This window comes from Pangasianodon hypophthalmus, chromosome 17 (genome assembly GCF_027358585.1).
Source record: "Pangasianodon hypophthalmus isolate fPanHyp1 chromosome 17, fPanHyp1.pri, whole genome shotgun sequence".
Taxonomy (NCBI): domain Eukaryota; kingdom Metazoa; phylum Chordata; class Actinopteri; order Siluriformes; family Pangasiidae; genus Pangasianodon; species Pangasianodon hypophthalmus.
The window spans coordinates 10,619,793-10,642,099 of record NC_069726.1 but is presented as its reverse complement, the minus strand read 5'-3'; the positions used below and the strand labels follow the sequence as shown (position 1 = coordinate 10,642,099).

General features: G+C 41.2%; 1 protein-coding gene across 1 annotated transcript in view; it reads right to left on the bottom strand.

The window, feature by feature from the left end:
• Positions 1–2,810: 2,810 nt before the first annotated feature.
• The window catches only part of dchs1b (dachsous cadherin-related 1b), a 94,888-nt gene continuing 75,391 nt past the window's right edge, over positions 2,811–22,307 (bottom strand). The window contains exons 5-21 of the mRNA XM_026941817.3: positions 22,050–22,286; positions 20,882–21,919; positions 19,818–20,005; positions 19,486–19,582; positions 18,555–18,712; positions 14,917–15,766; positions 12,991–13,230; positions 12,383–12,508; positions 12,056–12,265; positions 10,505–11,371; positions 10,157–10,270; positions 8,231–8,442; positions 7,930–8,081; positions 7,552–7,682; positions 7,083–7,369; positions 6,731–6,872; positions 2,811–6,623 (exon numbers count right to left, since the gene is read on the bottom strand). Coding sequence (XP_026797618.3) covers positions 4,021–6,623; positions 6,731–6,872; positions 7,083–7,369; positions 7,552–7,682; positions 7,930–8,081; positions 8,231–8,442; positions 10,157–10,270; positions 10,505–11,371; positions 12,056–12,265; positions 12,383–12,508; positions 12,991–13,230; positions 14,917–15,766; positions 18,555–18,712; positions 19,486–19,582; positions 19,818–20,005; positions 20,882–21,919; positions 22,050–22,286 — 7,652 coding nt within the window. The 3' untranslated portion in view covers positions 2,811–4,020. The remainder of the gene's footprint in view (positions 6,624–6,730; positions 6,873–7,082; positions 7,370–7,551; positions 7,683–7,929; positions 8,082–8,230; positions 8,443–10,156; positions 10,271–10,504; positions 11,372–12,055; positions 12,266–12,382; positions 12,509–12,990; positions 13,231–14,916; positions 15,767–18,554; positions 18,713–19,485; positions 19,583–19,817; positions 20,006–20,881; positions 21,920–22,049; positions 22,287–22,307) is intronic.

Below are 22,307 nucleotides of genomic sequence, written 5' to 3'. Positions count from 1 at the left end.
CTCTGAAAAAGTACAGCTACTAATATCAGAACAGGACTCTTACCCTGATAAATGATGGCTGAATGGAAAATCCTGACTCATATTCCAGGCCAAAAGTTTAGAGTGTAATAAATTCCACCTAACACATAGATCATTCAATATTCATAGACAGGAGACTTAATCAGACTTTTTTTTATCCTACCTGTGACCTTTGATTAAAGTAAATTAATCATTCATATTGCAGGATGTAAGATAATCTATGATCTACATTCACTTACTGATGCTGACTTTGTCATGATTTTCATTGAATTCTAATATTGAGCACGTAAAACAAATCTCTGTGCTATCATTGGTGAGTGGAAATCTGTGAGACATGAGACGTGGTAGAGGGATGCAAGAAAAGCTGGGCTTAGGCCAAAGTCAAACTCACAGCATGAGGCTGAGACAGATCTGGTTTAAGACAAACAGCTGGAGAGATGAAGAGAGAAAGAGCCAGAAAGAGAATAAAGCTACACACTGCATATTCAGAAATGCATTGCTGTCCTAGCTAAACCTCTTTTAGAATCAACAGTCTAATACTTATATAAGCTTTCCTGGTTTACCATTTTACTGGACAAAAACTAAAACAAATTTATAGAAGACTCAAACCTTTTTTGCAACAAATACTAGACATATTAAATACACACTTGAAAACAGGGGTCTCGGTAGGGTTGTAGGGTTCAGGATGTAGCCATTTAAACATGGGAAATCATTTTCCTCTGAAAGAGTTCCTTAGGGTTTACAGCTACAATAACAATAATTTAATAATACTTCAGGAATTTAGGAAGCTTGTGTCTGAGATATAGTAATGGTGCTGTGAGGACCTGTCTAAAAAAATCATGTGTCTGGATTGAAATGCTTTATAATCATTCATTCATTCATTCATTCAACCATTTTCCGTAACTCGTTTTTCCATGTCAGGGTCATGAAGGATCCAGAACCTATCCCAGGAACACTGGTTGCAAGGTGTGAATCCACCCTGGAGGGGACACCAGTCCATCACAGGGCACCATACACACATACATTCACACATAGCGGCAATAGTCTGGAAAGCCTAAAGAAAACCCACCTGGACATGCACATGCAATACTAGTAACATTAGTGTTGGTTGCTCATTTTCCATGAATAGATTGAGAAACTTGGGTGACAAGTTAGGAGGACAAAAATGGTGGCTTTGTTCCACTATGGAATGTATTTTGCTGGCATGGTTTGGGTCCACTTGCCCCTCACAGTGAAGAGTCACTGCAAATCAATACAAAGTCATTGTGACTGGTCACGTTTATCCTATGATGAAACATTTTTATTCTTGTTGAGCGTTCTATTCCAGGATGACAATGTCCCCATCCACAGGACAGGAAGGCTCGCTGAATAATATGATGGGTTTGGATAAGATGTAAATTATAAATTATGGCCTTCACAGTTACAAGATCTCAACCCAGTTGAACGCCTATGGGATAGTTTGGGCCGACATGTTAGACAGCAACCTCCACTATCATCATGAGAATCATAGACTGGTCATCATAGATGGTTATCATAGAATGGTGTTCATCCCTCCAGTACGGTTCCAGAGAATCTATGCCAAGGTGCACTGAAGCTGTTCTGGTGGCCCAACACCTTACTAAGGCACTAGTACTGTTTTTTCCTTTAATTTGTATTTACAGTATATCATATGTTATATCATATATCGTAAAATCTAATTCTAAATTATCCTCTTAATGTAAACAACAGAAAAATTGTTTTTTTGTTGCTCTATGGCAGAAATTGCTCTATGGCAGAAATTATTCTGCAGCAATGCAAACAAGCCTGTCCACCATATGAGAGCAATAACAAAAAACAACATTACATGATTTTTATGCAAACATGCAGTTTCTGTTCACTTTTCTAATTGGAGCGGAAACAGGGTAATTGAAGGTTTATGCATTTGTGCCTGCACCTGTGTGTGTGTGTATGTGTGTCTGAGACTGAAGCTGTCTCCATGATAGTGATTATAGACAGAAATGACTTTGTGCTGGAGCTGAAAAGTTTCTCCAGCCAGCAGCTGTTCTATGACTTGAACAAGGACAACACTCACTTTCACATTTTTGGTGTTTAGACATCTATAATATGGCACATGCTATGTGCACGTGCAATTACGTAAGTTATTAAGTAAGTTATTTTTCTGCCCTAAACATTGTTTCGGAACATTTTTTTCTGAAACTAAATACTCGACAAAATACATGAACTATTCCATCATGCATGTTATGATCCTATTTAAGCATCAGGCTCAGCATATGCATCTGGCAGTACAAAGTGTAAGGCCAGTACTGGTCACAGGAGCAAATAATTTTAGGCAAATACCTTTTTAATGAACAATCAATTTGACTTTGATTCCTACTAAAGCTAACTGATTAGAGTTTATTTAGGCTTTAGTTTCTTTTCTCCTGCCAGCACAATGTAACTGAAGAGGAAAAAGTACAAAAGACTAAACAGTAAGACCCAAGACATCTGTAGGAATTTAATTGTTCCTTTAAATATATGTACAGGTGAATTTCTACTACTCTGCTGCCAGAGATTTGGCAACTATGTTGTTTCAAAATTTTTTTAAAGGTATCCTCTTTAACCCTCTTTAACAACGTCAACTTCAGGCTCTTTTTTCATTGTATTATTCCAGATAGAGGCAGTGTTGGTATTATACATGCACTAGAGGTAGCTAAAAAAAGTCCTCTGAGGATGAGCGGACATCCAGGACAACAAGAGGACATTCATTTGAAAAGTGTATATATATAAGAAAAATATGGACGTTTTAAAGGTGCTTTGAATGTCCAGGTTTTATTCCAAAAGGCAGGTGCATCTCGTGCTAAAATTACTATTAGCCACTGGTATTGTGGACAGCTTCACTGGTGTTTATTATTGATTTCCTCTCTAACTCTATGGAAGCACTTGACTTTAAGACACATCAGCAAAAATCATTTTTTCCTGTGAGAAGAGCTGAATTATATAACACCCTACAGTGTGAGAATGAACCAAACATACAAACAAATAGCGAGTCAGGCTCCTGGCATTGTACAGAAACTCCTTTGACATACAGCATAATTAGATTTTTTATCACTTACTCAGAAGGCCTCCAGATAAGCCTCAAATAATATGAGTATGTCAAAGATTTTCTTTGCTTTGATGCTGGAAGATCAGGCAAAGGAACAGACATAGGAGAAAAATAGAATATAACAATATGCAACATGGCTACTCTCAAGATCCCTATGGTTTGACTTTTATATAAATAATTATCAAAACATCATATTATCAATACATTACAATTATCACAACACATCCCAATCATTCACTTAACAGGCCAAAAATCACACAACCAAAATCACACAGAAATCAACAACCATACAGTATGGTGAAGCTAAACACTATACAACAATTATGCATAAGCACTATGGCTACCATACATACACATATACAGAATGTAAATGTGAGTGCTTTATAAATGCGAGGTAATGGCATTTTCTTATTAAAAAACATGACCTATGAAGAAATGAAACCATTAAAAATAAAAATAAAAATATATACATATAAATTGAACTACCATTTCTAATGTGCATATGCAGTGAAATCTCTTGGTGCACCTTCACAGAGTTCAAATAGGATGCAAAAATAGTGGTGATAGCAGCCATTTTGGACAGACTCTGCAAAATGTTCCAAAGCTGTCAGTCATCAGTATAAGAAAGAACAAAAGAGCACTAAAGCTTATCTCCCTGGCCAGCCAGGCAGAAAAAAAAAAAAAGAAAGAAAAGAAATTCAAACACAAAGGTCCACATCGGCTTTGATGAAGGGTATCGTCATTTCACAGCAAAACAGCATTTTAACCCTTTCTGTTTCAGTTACAGTTTTTAGCATCTTCCAAAACAGCTAAAAGCTGGGAGGTCCTTCTTACTTATTTTTTATAATATACCCACAAAGAACATATTTCGGAAAAAGAAAACTGTCAAGGCTCCCCACGGTGTGAAATTCAAGACAGAATTAGATTCTCATCTCTGTGTCATCACTGTGCTCCAGGGAGTGCTCTGTGGTGCTAATCATTGAGGCTGATGGGCCTTGTGTAACACCAAAAGGGGAGACGGCTGGTGATCGGGCTGCCAGAGGGGACAGTGATGGAGAGAAGCTGGGAGACATGGCTGCAGATGAGATGGAACCCTCATGGCTAATAGGAGAGCGTCTGAGGGTTGCTAGGTGTGGAAATGTCCTAGTGATAGCAGGTTTCGGTGGAACAGACTTGGCACCAGGGTGGGCTACTGATGTAATGAGAGGGGGTGGATCAATTCTTGGTTTAGGATCTGTCTTGATTTTCGGTTGGAAAGGTCTACGTGGGTTGTTGGGGGGTAGGCTCTCATCTTTAAGCCTGGCAATTTCTGTAAAAACGCTAGCAAGAGGTTGGAACTGTGGGCACCAATTGAGAAGGTAGTCCCAATTATAGCTGCCTCGCAGCTCCTCATCACTAGCAACAATAGCTGTGAGAGAGCCATCAATTGAAGGTTTGCCATCCTCTGGGAAGCCATAATCCTTTGGATGGGATATGTTCAGCCCCCTGCCCACTCCAAGGTAGCCACCTCCTTCATCTCTATAGACTGGAACTTGACCAGAGAGCAAGGTGCCACTTAAACTTCCCAACTTCTTCCCTTTGAACCACTGGCTTGCATCTAGTGTCCCTGTTTCACCAGAGATGTCAGAGAGCTGGTCAGCATCCTGCTGTATACCTGAGTCAGGCCCTCGGGCAGAAATGTGCTCTTGCATGGAAGAGGTAATGCTAGCCACTCGTGGATACTCATTTATCATCCGGATTTCATCATCTTCTGCAGCCTCAGCTGATCCTCTTCCACTAGAGTGTGATGGATCCAAGGAGCCTCCCCTTGTGTAGGAAGCTCCACCTCCTCCCTGATCGCCAGCATACCCTGGTAGTGTCTGGTGATAGATCCTCTCCCCACCTGCTGATTTGGATTCATCTAACTGCTGCAGTGCTGTGTCTGAAGCCGCTGTCCCAGTGTTCTGCCCTTTCTTCTTGTGTCTAGACTTCACTAGATACAGAGCCACAGCAATTATGACTAAAATGACTATTACACCAAGAGAGGCTGCAATAATGCTAATCAGGAGAATGTTAAAGTCAGTTGCAAGTCCAAAGGATGTGTTGGTGACATCAATAGTTAGCTGGGCAGTTGTAACCCTTGAGGTTTCTAAAGGACTATGGGCAATAACATCCATGGTCATAAGGCGTGTCTCCTTTTTGGAACGGCTCTGGCTACTAGAACTACTAGCACTATCCATTTTGAGGTAGATCACACCAGTGGTCTTGTTGACATCAAAGTATGGGGAGCTGCTTGGTAATGAGTAGAGCACAATCCCATCAATACCACCATCCTCATCTTTGGCTTGCACCTGACCAATGCTCTGGCCCTTCTGGGCTCCCTCTGGTACCTCAAAGGAAAAGGCTGTGGAGGTGAAGACTGGATCATACTCATCTTCCCCTGTGACATAGACTTGTACAGTAACTGTGGCAGAGTTGTTGCCTGCATCCATAGCCAAAGCCATGAAATGGAAAGAGTTCACCTTCTCAAAGTCAAATGACTGACGAGAACGCACCTCTCCTGTGTTTTGATCCACCATAAAGAAGTCTTTTCCTTGACTAGATCTGTCCAATATAAAATACTTCAGCTGTCCATATACCCCAGTATCATGGTCTATGGCATGCAGCACCGCAACTGCTGAATGAGGGGGTTGGTTTTCTCGTATGCTTGCAGTCATGGTCTCAATAGGGAAGTAAGGCCTGTTATCATTAATATCCTTCACCTCCACATTGATAGGAGCCAGTGCAAAGTGACCGTGACCATCTGAAGCTTGAATAATTACTACATGGGAAGGCTGAGTCTCCCGGTCCAGAGGTTTCTGTAGGCGCAGGGCTCCAGTCCACTGGTCTACTAAGAACAGGCCAGTGTCATCTCCAGAGCTAATGCTATATTGGATCTCTGCATTTGGAGCTGAATCTGGGTCAGTTGCAGACAGCCGTAAGATTTCACTACCAGCTGACGCTCCTTCACTCAGAGACACTACATACTCAGCACGGCTGAATGCCGGAGGGTTGTCGTTGACATCATTCACAGTAATAATAGCAGGCACACTGGAGCTGCGCTGGGGAACACCACGGTCAGAAACCACAATGGTGAGGTTGTAACGAGATGTTACCTCAAAGTCCAGCTGCTCTGCCAGGATCAGTGTGCCTACTGTCTGGAAGCCATAACCTTCTATGAAACGAACACTACTCTCAATCTGAAAAGCATTTCCAATATTCCCACTTGCGATAGCAAAGTCGAAACCTGAGTTTTCCTGGGAGAGGTCACCATCCACTGCCTCCAGGGTCAGGATGGTGCCTCCAGGAAGTTGGTCCTCAGATACTGTGGCTCTGTATTCTAATTGATGAAACATGGGGGCATTGTCATTCACGTCTGTCAGCTGGACTTGGACAGTAGCAATGGCAGATAGAGATGGCTTTCCTCCATCATGAGCCCCAATAACCACCCTCACAGTGGGACGCTCTGGGTCAAATTCAGCTTTCTGACTGATAAACAATGTGCCTGTAAAGAAAGCACATATTAAAGGTCTTTAGGTTTAATTTTATAAATATCAAAGTTGTAATATATTTACCTTAAATAGAATAGATATTAATAATTCAACTCTGTACCATTACTGGAATCAATGTAAAAGCCTTCTTTAGAGGATGATATCAGTTGGTAGGTGACTCTTCCGTTCTCTCCTGAGTCCCGATCTGTGGCTGTTACTGTAATTACAGGAGTGCCAGGTGGAGAATGTTCGGCCAGTGCCACCTGGGAAGCCACAACACAGCAAGTTAATGTACTCTTTTTCATCTATTACTCTTTTCTTTTTTTTTCTCACTAAATCATGTCTTGCTAATATTGCTAATACAAGTTTGGAATGAACATAGTTACATCTGGGGCTAAATTCATCAAGACCTATTTAGTAATATTAGTATATGGACTGAGACTGTGCAATCTATATATTATTCACAAATGTACCTGGTATAGGTCTTGTGTAAAGGTAGGCACATTGTCATTCACATCTTCCACCAATACTGTCAGATTGGCATCAGTCTGATGCTTAGAGTCCGAGGCTTTAACAGTTAATGTGTACCACGTCTTCTCCTCAAAGTCCAGTGGAGAAGTCAAAAACACTCTGCCACTGTAACGGTGGATTCCAAACTTGCCCTGTGAGTTTTTGTCCAGATGTAGAGAATAAGACAGCGCTGGGCCCGAGTCAACATCATTCCCTGTCACGATGGTAATCTCTGTGCCGATAAGTGAGTCTAGGATAGCCGAGACATAAAATGCATTCAGTGGGTGTAAGAAGCATGTATAAATGCTTAACAGCTATCACATACTCACAGAGGTTCATTGAGTAATACATGAAATACATGAATCAAATAAAACTAATAGGAAGAAGACCGTTTTGAGGAAAAGGGCAAAAGGCACATGTTGGCTCACTCACTTTCTGGCACTCGCACTTCCCTTGGCAGAGGGATTGTGGGACTATTGTCATTGAGGTCAACAATAATCACGGTCACAGTGGCGGAGCCAGCTAGCTTGGGGCTGCCACGATCTGTTGCCGTAATCACTAGTCTGATACAAAGTAGATAAACAATAAACGTCAACATCAAAGTTCAAATCTTCCTCTTCTTCTTCACTCTCAAAATGGCTTTATTTTCAAAACAGTCAAAATATCACATGTGAGGTACAGTTAAAAAAAATTGGATGCATCAGAGAAGCACTACAGTGAAACCCTTTGCAAACACCATAATTTAATTAGTAATTTTCACAGAACACTGGGGAAAAACACACAAACATACACAGACGAAGGAAGACTCACTTGGTCTGCATCCAGATCTCTCGGTCCATGATAGCTGCAGTGGTGACACTGCCAGTCAGAGGGTCAATTTTAAACAGCCCACTACGACCAGAAGACTGGATGGAATAGGTCACCTGACCATTCAGTCCTTGATCCACATCTTCAGCTACAACCTGAATAGAGATAATGTCATTATTATAGTAATTTAGTAGTATCCCAGTGTTTCTATCATTTTGATGTAGTTGTAAAAGATACACTACAGAACTTGTGTTATTGATCAGGCTTTGGTTTATTTGTATGCAACAAAGATTAAAATGAACACCTGAATAATTGGAGAGTCATAGCCCTGTGCCTCATGCATGTATGCTATGTAGTTCTGCAGCTGAAAGCGAGGCAAGTTGTCATTGACATCCTGAAGAATCAGGTTGACAGCCATGAAGGAGCTGGAAGTTGCAGTTTCAGCCTTCACCACAAGACGGAGTCTTGGCGTGTCCTCAAAATCCAGGCCATTGGAGCTCTGTACCCAAATCTCCCCTGTGTGTATGAACAGAAATGGCACACTAAACTGCCTGGTATTGCACTCATCATGTATCTGGTATGTGAATACACAGCCGGTTAAAGTTTAGTTAAGTCATATTAGATATTATACAACACTTAGTTCCAGTCTACTAATTTCATTGGTCCAGTGGTGTTCCATGAGTGCTTATATTTACTATAACCACACTGGGATATTTCACTGTGTGTACCACTCCACTCATCGGTGTTCACCACATAAAATTCCACTTCCTAGTTTGAAACTGTTACTACAGTAGTGTTAGCGACATCGTCAGCAGACATGGCAAACGATACATTTCAGGAATATAACTTTTGACTTAAAATATGAAAACTCATCAGATGAAGATGAAAAGGAAGATGGGGACACCAATTTCACTGGAAGCACCTTTAACAGGAACGTACAAATCAACATTAGTTAGCTAGCTAGCCAGCTAGCCATTGTACTATAAAGTGAGTGCGGCTTCTTCAGGATCTATTTCTACTAATGGAGCAAAAATAAACAGAACATTTGGCCGTATTGTGTCTAAAATGTCACTTATTTAATATTCATTTCTTGTTTATACAGTAGAACTGTGGTATAAAAGCAATGTCGCACTCGCAAGAGTGTGGTTATACTGAATATCAGCACGGCTGTGATTACGTAGGGCCAAATCACAGCCGTGGAGATATTCATTATAATTGCACTCTTGCTTGTGCGATATTGCTTAAATAAATGGATAAATAAAATGCACGATCAGTTTCACACCTCCTCATTTAATGGTATTCAACAGAATTCAAATCAACAGAAATCAAACATGCACTTTGACCTCCTCAGAAAAGTTTTTAAGGTAGGACCTACTGGATGTTACTATTACACAAGCTTATGTAAGAAGTAAGGGTTGCACAACTACTAACTCTTACTAGTCGACAAGTAATAAAATAATGGAGTCAACTTTTCCATGTTCCATAGTTAAAGCAAAAATTGTTTTCAGGACAGCATTATTTTTAGGCTTTTTTATTGTGCAGCAAAGAACATGTCAAATCATGCTTCAATTAACAGCCATAAACAGGCTACAAATTAAATTTCAGCTTCGTGCTTTTTTAAGGATACACTGTTAACAGCAAAAGTACATATACCAGTATAATAAGTGCGCATAATATTAAATCTGTGCCTCATATTACACAAAAGATTAATGATGTGCCAATCCCTAAATGCATTTGTGTGGACAAGCTAGTGGCTCAGCCGAAAACGTTGATTGTGAAACTGAGAGCATGCAGTACGAAAGCTCCTTATCGCTTAATGATGGATGGAGGATGCAATTTCTACAGAAGCGTCTAATGTGTTTTTTTTTTTTTTGCCATGTTTCAGCCTCAGCTTTAAAGGACAACAAAAATAACTGCGTGAAGAATTCCTCGGGTAGCACATATCTCTCCACTTCATGCAAAGTAATATCAAACTGGTAACAGGCCATTAAAGCAAAAGAAAATTTTTAAAAAAATACTTTATCCATCATAGTCTTGTGCAGTTTACTGTAGGATTACCTTGATCTAGTCTGAAATATTTTCAAACTAACAAAGTATATTTAGCCTGAATCTCATTCGGTCTGCCTCACTGTTTTTTCCACTGTATTAGTTGACTAATCTATACTAACCGCTATTAAGAAGTAGTACGAAATTATCTGGGCTGCAATGTTGCATTCTACCCCAAACTGACCTGTGCTGGAGCTGATGCTGAAGATCTGCTGTTTGTTCCCACTAAAGATACTGTATGTGATGCCCCCACGGGTGCCATCCGGATACTGAGCCTGTGCCTGTGCCACTGCAGTACCTGAGGATCAAAACAGAGTGACGGTCAAGCTGACTGAATTTCAATGCAGTGTTTAAAAAAAAAAACGTGTGCAAAGATGCTGGACAATCAAAGTTTTGGAGAGTTCAGTTTATATTTTAAGTACATTAGCAAATAATTTTTTTTATCAATTCAGAAAACAGAAAAACTGATTACAGAAGAATAACCAAACTTATAACATGAAAATTTGTTTGTCTATTCCACACTGTGACTAACCTTTGGCTGCATTCTCCTGGATGCTGATGTCTCTGGTGGTACGGGAGAAGCGGATACCATCATAGTTCTGTTCCTTCACATAGATGATCACCACCCCCAGGGAGGACTGAGGTGGGCTGCCCTGGTCCATGGCCTCCACAATGAGGATGTACTGGCTCTGGGTTAGGCTGTTCAATGCCTCAGTAGTTTGGATCTCTCCAGTCAGAGAGTTTATAGAGAAGCCTTGCACTGGTTTGGCAAAACGATAGAATACTGAACCATTGGCACCAAAGTCCTTATCTTCTGCCCTCATAGTGGCAACTACGTGGTTAGAGGATACCCTCCTGCTAGATACATTGATTATGAGAGGATCTTGGATGAAAAAGGGTGCATTGTCATTCATGTCCAAGATGGTAACTGTGACCTGGGCCGTGGTGTTGTGGGGTGCAGCAGGGGACAAGTCGACTGCACACACTTGGAAGCTGTAGAAAGCTATTTTCTCTCTGTCCAGTAAGGCAGTTGTGAGGATCCGACCTGTATCAGGGTCTACAGTGAATGCACCTCTTGCTTCTTTGCTCAGGAAGTATAGAATCTGACCATTCTTGCCCTCATCAGCATCATTGGCTGTTACTTCCACAACTAGTGACCCAATAGCAGCACCCTCTGAAATGTCTATAGCATAGCTGCTACTGCTAAATGTGGGACTATTGTCATTGATGTCCAGGACAGTGACTTCCACAGTAGCTGTGCTAGTAAGAGAGGGGCTTCCATGATCCTGAGCAATGACTTCCAGTGTATACCTGTCTTTTCTCTCTCTGTCCAGGGGTCGAGAGGTAGACAAGGCCCCGGAACTGCTGTCCAGCTGGAAGTCACCATCTGGGTCTCCAGCTAAGATTAATAAAATTGGAATCTTAAAGGCCCTTTACTTGATAAGGTACTTGATATTTATCCACTCCATCAATTAAAAAAAATGCTTACTCCCAATGCATTATATGGCCAAAAGTATGTGGACACCTGACCACCACACCCATATGTCCCCATTCCAAAACCACGGGCATTAACATGGAGTTGCGCCCCCCTTCCCCCTTGCTGTTATAACATCCTCCACTCTTCTGGGAAAGCTTTTCACTAGAATTTGGAGTGTGGCTGTGGGGATTTGCCCATTAAGCCACAAGAGTTTTAGTGAGATTGGACACTGTTGTCAAGTGAGAAGGACTGGCACACAGTCGGTGTTCCAATTCATCCCAAAGCTGTTCAAAAGGGTAGAGGTGAGGGCTGAGGCCACTCAAGTTCTTCCACATCAACCTTGGCAAACCATGTCTTGTAGATCGCTTTGTGCACAGGGGCATTGTTATGATGAAATAAAGTGGGGCCCTTTAGTTCAGGTGAAGGAAAATCTTAATGCTACAGAACATAAAAGACATTCTAGACAATTGCGTGCTTTGTGGCAACAGTTTGGGGAAGAACCACATATATGGATGTGATGGTCAAGTGTCCACATACTTTTGGCCATATAGTGTATTTTCCAAATGTGGGATATACTGTATCATCAACCTCAAAGGTGATACTTACCAGTTATCCTGTAGTCCACTCGGCCACTATCCCCACTGTCATGGTCAGTAGCTTTAATTATAAAAATCTCTACTGGATCAAGGTTCTCTGGCAGCTCCAGACTGTATTGCAGCCTCCCAAAAGCTGGAGCATTATCGTTCTCATCCATTACTGTAATATGCACCTTGGCCTTTGCAAAGTTAGGTGGCATCCCTCCATCTTTGGCATACACTACATCACACAGAAGAAATGTACCAAGAAACATGAACATGGCTGGCAAAGTCAGCAGTCCAATGATAACTTCATGAGGATGTCTTAATGCTAAAGCAAGAGGAACCAGCAGATTACCGGTTATGCTGTAATGATGCTGTTGTTCCCTGTCAAGGACTTTGGTAAGTGAAATGACACCAGTTTCTGGTGAAATGACGAAGCCTTCCACTGTCACTCCTCCATAGGATACATGTCCATTTGCACCTGAAACAGTCATAGAAAAGAAAGCCAGCGATTGAGCTTAAACCAGCATTCTGCAATAAACTGAAATGCATCTGTAAAAATGCCTTGCAAACTGTGATCTCATTACACCTTGGTATTTTTTCTCCACTGTGGCATGTTACTGGCAACAAGGTACAAGCTTGCGTGCAGAGAGAGATCATTTGGTGCCAGCACCTGTTTACTCAAGCAATGGCCTTTTACAGCAACCCTGGTTTATGCCTTTATACTCAGTCTATGTCAATAAGAACAACCAGCACAAGCTCCACCATGTACGTAAGAAGTTTAGCAATAAACCAGACCACTGAATTCCTCTATCCTTACTAAGATACCATTAACCTGGATGATTCAAATAAAGAGGCAATACATTTAAAAAGAGAGTAAATCAGACCTGCTATCATGTAGTGCTTTAAACATAGACTGCATTTAATGTAAAAGTAAAGAAAAGCTGCTAAGAATCTTCTCACCTTGGTCTCTGTCAGTAGCAGAGACAGTGAGTATGGTGGTTCCGGGTGGCTGATTCTCTCGGATTTGCACCTCATACTCACTCAACTCAAACCAGGGAGCCTCATCGTTCACATCAATAACCTGGACAGACAGGACCTGAGTGGTGGAGTGCTGGGGTGTCCCGTGATCCTCTGCAACAATAGTGAGGTTGTAGCTGTCCTGCTCCTCACGGTCCAGAGCTTTGAGAATGGAAAGAGAGCCTGACAAGGCAAGGAGAACAAAGAAATGTGGAAATTACAGAAGAAAATATTTAAACAAATATACATTATCACTATTAATAAAAATAATAATTCAGCCATAGATTAATACTTATTTTAAAAAAGAAGCTAAAACCAGAATTAGTATACTGCTGTATTTGAAAGTGGGAACAGTGTATTCTCCTGGGCAAAAAAAATAAATGGGCCAAGCCCAAAATGGCAAATGTTAAGCTTTTAATGGTCTTAACAACAAATCATTAGTCAGAAAATTAGCAAGAATTAAACAAATAAACTCCTGAGACCTCCTGTGCCACCATTTGCTCATTTGCTGCAGTAAACTGTTTGGGGAAAAGGCCACAAGGCTTAAACATTTCAAGAAATCTTGATCAATGATTTGTTGTTAAGACCAGTAAAAGCTTAATATTTTGCCCTTTTGGGCTTGGCCCATATTTTTACCTAAGAGTGTAGAATCCTCCTTTCACAAGAACAGAATAGAGTCATATTGTCCTATTTTCTCCCTTTATGTTGTACTCCTTGATAATGGAGCCATAATGTCAAGAAAGTGTTTTATGCTGGCATGTGTTGTGACAATATCAGAAACTGATACCTACATTTTACTCTCATCAAAAGGACAGTTGGGGGTCTCACGGGATAATAACACTCAGGGGTATATATGGTGACTAGACTGTCTGCCTGTCTGCCATATTTTACTGGCCGTTTAAAGTGCGTGAAGTCTGTGTGAGGCCACTCCTGTATTTACAATTCACCAAACACTCTTCATACCTATTAACATCTGTGAATATTGAAGCAAGTTTTCCCTCTCATGTTAAAAAGCTCTGTTTTTGTGCTTAACGTCAGCTCAAGTCCACCACCAGACCTCCTCCTCCTCCTTCTCATCTAGTCAAAACTTTGTTAAGCCTTAATCCCAAGTGTCTGGTCAATATCAGTTTATCACTCCTCAGAATGAACCCATTTGGGTATGTACTGCTACTACTATACAGTATATAAGTCATGCCCAACTTGAAACAGAAATGAAATAACAATTCATATTAATTTATATGAATGAATTTAGTGTAACATCACTATTTTTTTCCTGCTAATACTCAAGCTCACACACTGACTTGATCTGACCAGTCATTAAAATTAATTTGTGCATTCTTATTCCTAAGGTGTATCCTTTCAGTGTTTGTCTTTTGTCTGTCTATACAAGCTGCATACCTCTTTCACATGTATAAGCTCCACTACTGTAATGAAAACATCTCTCACTATACTGTAATTGCTTCAGTTTTGACACACGCTATAATAATGACTTTATGACACCAGCCAGCAATGGGCATGAAAACACACAGACACAGGAAGAACATCCAGAACTCTACACAGGCAGTCACTGAAGCTTAGGATCAAACAGTGGATTTAGCACACGCTATGCCAAAAAGTGTGTTAACCGATGTGTCTTTCCTTTTTAACATTGCTAACAATATTTAAAAGATACATTGATGGCCACCTGGCTAGCCAAATCATTAATTACCAAGATCAAATCTAGCTAGCATAACTATTATCAATGATAGTATCTGCAGTATGATGAATAAACATTTCAAGAAAAAAATCCTTCCTGCCAACTGTGTTGAAATATAATGGTCTTAAATTTGCTTGGTGGGAGATGTTAGTGAAATGGATCAAGAGGCTCACCAGTGTTGGGATTGAGGCTGAATCGTCCTGCTGTGTTGCCTGCCTGAATGCGGTAAGACACTCTGCCATTTTCTCCTTGGTCTGCATCACGGGCAATGACGTAGAGCAACACAAAGCCCATTGGCTTATCCTCCATTACACTGACTGCTGTAGGGGAGCTGAATACCGGAGCATTATCATTTTCATCAGTCACAAAGATGCGGGCTGTGACTGAGCTCCAGCGCCTTTGACTGGGATCTGTAGCTGAGTCAGTTGCTCGGACCACCAGAAAAAGGCTTGAGGTCTGCTCGTGGTCCAGCTCTTGACCCAGGGTGAGCACACCAGTGATGGGATCAAGGGACAGAAGATCTGATCGATCAGGCCAATGATGCTGGATAGAGTAGCGTACTTCACTGTTGGGGCCACTGCCGTCCTTATCAGAGGCCTGGAATGCGTAAATGGAGGAGCCTAGCTGCATGTTCTCAGGAACAACAATGGTCACAGGATCTTCAGGGAACTGTGGTGCATGATCATTACTGTCTTGCACATTAATATCCAGCTGGATCACATGACTGCTAGGGGAGGCCTTTGAGAAGTCATTCACCTCAATCTGCAAGGTGTAGTGAGCTCCCATTTCATAGTCCAATTCTCTGGCCAAGTACACATCCCCAGTGAGACGTTCCACCATAAAATTGCCATCTTGATCAGTGCCACCTACTACAAGGTAAGTCACCTGTCCATCAAGCAACACATCACGTTGGTCATGTAGGTGTACTGAACCTATGACAGAGCCTGGTTTGGTGCCCTCTATTGTGTTAAGTGTCATTGATAGGGTGTTTGGTTTGGGTGGAGCTCTCACTGAGCCAGCAACCTGTGGATTGAAACAAAGACAATTGGGAGTTATACACTGTCACTGATAGTAAGTCCCACTCTTACACAGGATCTTCATGCTACAAATTTTTACTGGAATAAATAATAATAAACAATAAATAAAACCTCAAGGGTTCTTTGATCAATAAGAGTTCTAGTTGAAACATTTTCTGAAAGAGAAACATTATGTTGTAGGGTACTGCACTGAACCTTTGAGGGTTCCCCTAGACGTTGGGTCATCAACTGGAGGATTGTGGTCTGTTTGCAGATCCAGCAAAGTATTTCAGTAGATCAAAATACTGTATTTGAGCCAATGAACATATGAAATAAATGGCTGTAGTTCAGTGACTCCCATTTTCTAAACATGAACTAGCTCAGCTTCTGTAGCAGATCCACTGTTGCGGCTTCTCCAATCACATGTGTTTACATAAATTATTTAGCTGAAGCCAGCTCAGTGGACTAACGAGTATTTACAGTAGCTACAGGCTGGTAGAAACATTATGTAAGAAAAGAGAGAGTTTTCACAGAGTTTCATATATTTTTCATTTTATTTACCCTCTCTGGTCTGACTAGCTGGCAACAGATACAAGCTTGTTTGTAACCAAACTGGAAATGAAAATACTGTTCAATCCTGTAAGCACCAATTAAGGACACACATAATCATTGCTCACTATCTGTTTATATTATTGTTGTTCATTAGCTAGCTAGGTAAGAGTGTTAGCATTAGGTGCTGAGTATTTTCTGTTAATTAAATGCAAAGAAGCAGTGAATTATCACTGTTTCAATTAAACATGACAGCTGACCTCAAGTATTTAGCCTAATAGCTAGCATCACTCAACACAGCTTCAGTGTATTTACATACTTTTTATTAGTAGCTTGTAGTGTAGCTAGCTACTTTGTCAAAGGTGTAGTTTGGCTGGAGCTTAGCTATTTCAAACCATGAGTAGCTTGTAGCTTGACAAGTCCAACACTGCTGATGTCATGACTTGTTAAAAAAGTTGACAATGAAGACAGAATACCTTCTCATTGCCAGAAAAGAATGTGTTTATTCTCCCTACAATAAATTCAAAACATGTCTCATCTGTGTGCCACTAGTCAAAATGGGTAATGTGAAGCACTACTTCAAAAAAGCAGCAATTTCTTGTAAGCAACAAAATTTATGTGACTAGACCTTTAAAAATTGTAGTTGAATTGGTTGAGTTGAGTTAGATTTATATAGTTTTTCTAGATAAAATAATTGGGATTTGAACTTGGTATCTTGCATCACTGATCTAGAAAAACAAATTTCTCCCTAAGCCAAATCTTTAATGGATCAGTATCCTCAAAAATTCAAGGATTACAGAAAAATGGGTTCTAACACTCAGTGTTCATGCTTTCGTCAAATCCTAAGCACAAGCTTCTCAACTAGAAACATAAAAGCGCATTCTGATTTAATTACATTTTTGTCCTCAATTCACAAGTGACTCAAATCTGGTTTATGACCTCCTATGGGAGAGACATTATTCTTATTCTTCTTATTACTGTGTACCAACACAAGAAAGGAAAACTCCGTTTTCTAAGGAGTTTACTGTATTTATCAAATTACCCATAGTTCACGAGGACTCTGCATCTTGTAATGTCATAGATTACAACTTTACAAAATAAATGACACTAGTCACCAAATTATTCGCCATACTTTTATTTCAAAACACTATGTTCCATTTACTGTCGACATTAGACTGCAATTAAGGTGTAATGAATCCATCTGCCACATAAAAGCACTCATGTGCTCATTTCCTGTCGCCTTTGAGCAAGCCTGGAAACGTACTTAAATGCTTTCTAATGATAACAGGTGAAAGCTTTTATACTTAAATCCTCACGAAAAGCAAACAGACTTCTCTGACTGCTGAGCAACAGAGGAGTTGTGGAATGTCTATAACGGCATTACTTAACATTCTCTAAAATGCAATGTACTGGAACGACCCAATACGCCTGTTATTACTCGACTCTTATGTGGAATATTATGTTGATGTTATTGTGGTGAAACCTTATCTAGTGTGAGTGTGTCCATGAGCGCTACCGTGTGAGAGGGCTGGAGGTTAGCGGCTCTTTGTGTCTGATCAGAGCAGGCCACAGCTGGGCCCCATCACAGGCCATCTGGGAACACTTGATTTAAAGGTTCCTTTTTTTCCTCTCCCTTTCTCTCATTCTTTGGGGGAAAAGATATTGCAGGCAAGCACTCACTCCACAATTAGCATCCTATTCCCTTTTAGGAATTAGATATGAGAAAAGCACTATGGTTCATGTACTCCCACTGCCTGCCAGAAACACTTCTGCTCAGCATATTCTCTGCGATCTGCGATACACTTCTGAGCAGATATAAGAACAAAAATAGGGTGCTTTATGGAATATCAAATGACGCACATGTGCAATTCACACCAGCCTCTGTGGTTGACTGTGCTCTCTCATTTGAGTTTGAATTACAGGATCTGGTGCTGAAAGGGGAAGTAATGTTGACAGTTTTGTTTTTGAAGCTCGCTGCTTCACCCAATTCCTCCCACAACCATGATACTACAATTTCAGACATTTTCTCATCCTTTCCTTACAGAAGGAGTACGTATATGGAAGATTTTTTATATTTTTAGTGTACTTGCACTAATATAAGTCAATAAGAAAATGCTGGTAAGCAGTTTTCAACAATTTTTCCAATAGCAGTTTGATTAGTCCATTGTGTAGTGTGTTAGACTTTCACATTACGATATTTGAGTGAGCACAAGTTTTAATCCCACTTTGTCACACAGAGGTCTGACCTGTATGCGCAGGACGCTGGAGATGCTCTGAGGTGGTGCACCACGATCCGAGACAGTTACAGTTAAACTATACTCAGCCTTTTCAGCTCTCCTCAATGTGGAGGCAGAACGCAGCTCTCCTGTGTTAGGATTTAAAGAGAATCGTTCTGCTCTGGAGCCTGAAATACAAAAGAAGAAATGACTGCAAAAGGTTTTCCTGGAAAACAGACTTCCAACATGTATTACACAGGGATGTAATACATGTTATACACTTTGCAGTGTTTCAGCCTGGAACTGAAATGGACTTAACTGAGATTATATGTCATGAATCTACACAAAATATCCCGTAATACTGAAAATAAAACAAATGGCATCATGAAAGAGCTATCAAAACATGTTTGGGACAAAGATCTGTAAAAGTGTTTGGTTACAAAAAAAAAAACTTTGAAAAAACTTTGAAAATACAGTGAAGCACCATTAAATCTATTATTAAAGCATTAAAAGAATATGGCACAACCGTCACTCTGTCTAGAGGAGGATGTCCACTAAAAGTCAGTGACAGAGAAGCGACCAAGAGCCCAAGAGTAACTCTCAGCATTATGCTTCCATCATTGCATACTTATGCAATCACTACTTTTTAATTTTTTATTTATAATTAATTTGAAAATAATTTTGCAAACTATATTGATTTTTTTTCCCTCCCACTTCAGCATTATGAACATAAAATTCCAATTAAATCCATTTCAGCCCATGTTATAATGCTCCAAATTGGAAATGTTCAAGGGGTGAATACTTATGCAAGGCACTGTATTATATTTTTATAGCTTTATACTTTCCACTGATGTAGTGATATACTTTCCACTAATTTGCAAAAGTGGTTAATCAGTTACATCTGGAAAGCTTTTCATTCCAGAAACACAGAGCTCATACTGAAGAAGCATTGCTTGTTTACCAGATAATGAGTAGAAGATCGTGCCATTCTCTCCTTCATCTGGGTCTTTAGCCTGCAGTGTTCCCAGGAGTGAGCCAGCAGGCAGACCCTCCTGCACCTGAAACACCACAAACACCATACACCCAATGGTAATTAAACTCAGGACTCCACCAAATATGTATGCTCCTGTATCTGCAAATGTGCCACTCTCTATTCAGAGCAACCCAAACCATAATAGAATTACTCCTCCTTACTCAACATTCATATGACATTCAACAGCCATTTTGTTACAGACACCCTGTATAATTATCCTTCATAAATTCTATACTAATTCTAAGCCCTAAGGCTCTCACTTGGATAATCAGCTCCCTGCCAGGCAACACGTGACTGAAGAGTGGGGCGTTGTCGTTCTCATCCAGCACAGTGACATGGGCGGTGCCTGTAGCACTCCGAGGAGGAGTGCCTCCGTCCTGTACCACCACCACCAGCTGATAGCTGGACTGGTGCTCACGATCCAGAGCTGCCCTGGTGCTGATCTCACCTAGACAGAGCAAGAGAGAGAGAAAGAGAGAGAGAACCCCAGGAACATTATGTTTTAGTGCCTTTTCATTTGCAGAGCCTATAAATGTTTAAATGTTGCAGTAAAATAAGTTGTATTGAGTAGTGAATCTAACCTAAAATTCACACCAAACATGACACATAAGCTATACATTCTGTCCAACCGCTACATGGCTGTATACCCTAAAACACTAAGTGCAGGAAAAGAGTAAAAGTATTCTTTGTCTTTATCCAAAAGTAATACCCATATATACAAAAGTGTTAATAGAATATTGGGGAGTGAGGACAGTCAAAGTTTCAAAAGAGTTCACTTAAAACAGCATATTCATCCTAATTTTGGTTCCCCATGTTGGTGTAAAGGCTATCATTACTATATGCCTTATCATACTACATGGAGCACATAACACTGTATATCATGATTTAATTATAGTTTACAAGAAAGTATACAAAGTGGGAGTGTGTACTTTGAATTTTACATTCACTCGCAAGTGAAAACATTCAGACCAAATAATAAGTAGCTGGTGGATGGGGTAATGTTTTGACATATATTAATTGTGTCTCACAGAGTTGGATTGAGACCTTTGTTAACCCCTTCTTACTATTAACATATTTATTTTAATGCAGGAACATTAAGGAGTTTTATTGATCCTGAGCTTGGGTCACTGCCTGCGTGAACATGGCAGTAGGTGGATTCGTTACTCTAGGTGGGAGTGTGTGTGCATGGTGCCCTGTGGTGGACTAGCATCCAATCCAGAGTGTACTCTATCCTCAGGGGGCAGGCTCCTGATCCACCAACATGGCGACCAGGTGCTTACTGATAATGAATGAATTTAGGAGTTTTAAGCAGTTTTCTTCTCACCAGTTTGAGAGTTGATCTGGAAGTTGCGATCAGTATGTAGTAGTTTGTAAGTAAGCCGGCTGTTGAGTCCAGCATCACGGTCCGTGGCTGAAACTCTCCCAAATCCTGTTCCTGCAGGAAGGTTTTCCCTTACTGCTAGGAAGACCCTCTCCTGAGAAAACCGTGGTGAGTTATCATTTTCATCTGTCACAGAGACCCGCACAGTGGCGCTACCAGTTTTCTTCAGCTGTCCCCTGCCTGAGCTGGCCAGTACTGTGAGCAGGTAGATGTCTTTGGCCTCCCTGTCCAGCGCACTCTTCACAAACAGCCAGCCACTGTCCGAGACAATTCCAAACCCTGCCGCATCTCCATCAGGCCGGAGATGGTAAGAGAGTGGAGCAGAGCTTGAGGAGGAGGCTCCATTTCCACCATGATCCCTACTCAGGGCACGTACCTGCAGGAAACGGGTGTTCAGTGGTGTGTTTTCCTTCAGCTCCACACGATAGGTCATTGTGTCAAACACTGGCCCCTGGTCATTCTCAGCCTGTACGTGCACTACAAGAGTGAAGGTGGCGCTGAGTTGAGGGGCGCCATTGTCCTTGGCCAGCACCAGCAAGTCATAACGAGGAGCACTCTCATAGGAAAGGCTTCCTATCAGGCGGATTTCACCGCTGCTTCTGTCCACACTGAATGTGCGCTGGCTTTCAGATGAAAGAAGATCAAAGCTCAACTGCCCATTGGCTCCTGAATCGCGGTCCTCAGCCTTTACCCGGTACACTATAGTTCCCATCTTGGTAGCCTCAGGCAGCAGCAGAGACTCTGATGATGAAGGCAGGAAGGTGGGTGCATTATCATTTACATCAGTGATGGTGATGCGGACCAGTGTTTGGGCAAACACTGGAGGGGAGCCACTGCGAGCCTGGACCTCTAACTCCAACGAGGGCCAAGCTTCATGATCCAAAGGCAGGCTGGTGCGCAGAGCTCCTGTCTCTGTGTCCACAGTGAAGTAGCCTTCTGGATCGCCAGAGGAGATGGTGTAGGAGATGTCCTTAGTGGCTCCTGGAAGAGGAATGGGGAAGAGACATACAGTCAGACAGACATGCAGAATTATACATACATACAGTGGTATTAACATCAAGTAACTACCCATGTGTTATGCATTAAGACTGAAGAAATATCAAACACTCACCATTCCTGCCGTTAGCAAACACCACACCGACTTCTGTGCCCCTCAGCACGTCCTCAGGCACAGTGAAGAAGTACTGCGCCTGCTCAAAGACGGGGGGAGCTACAGAGCCAGCCACAACACTGACGTTCACTCTGGCATTAATGGGCACTGTGAGCCCACCTCCGTCCAGTGCTGTGATCACCATTGTAATGACAGAGTTGGCCTTTCCATGCAAGGAGCGGGAAAGAGAGATCACCCCTGCAGAGACAAATGCCACAA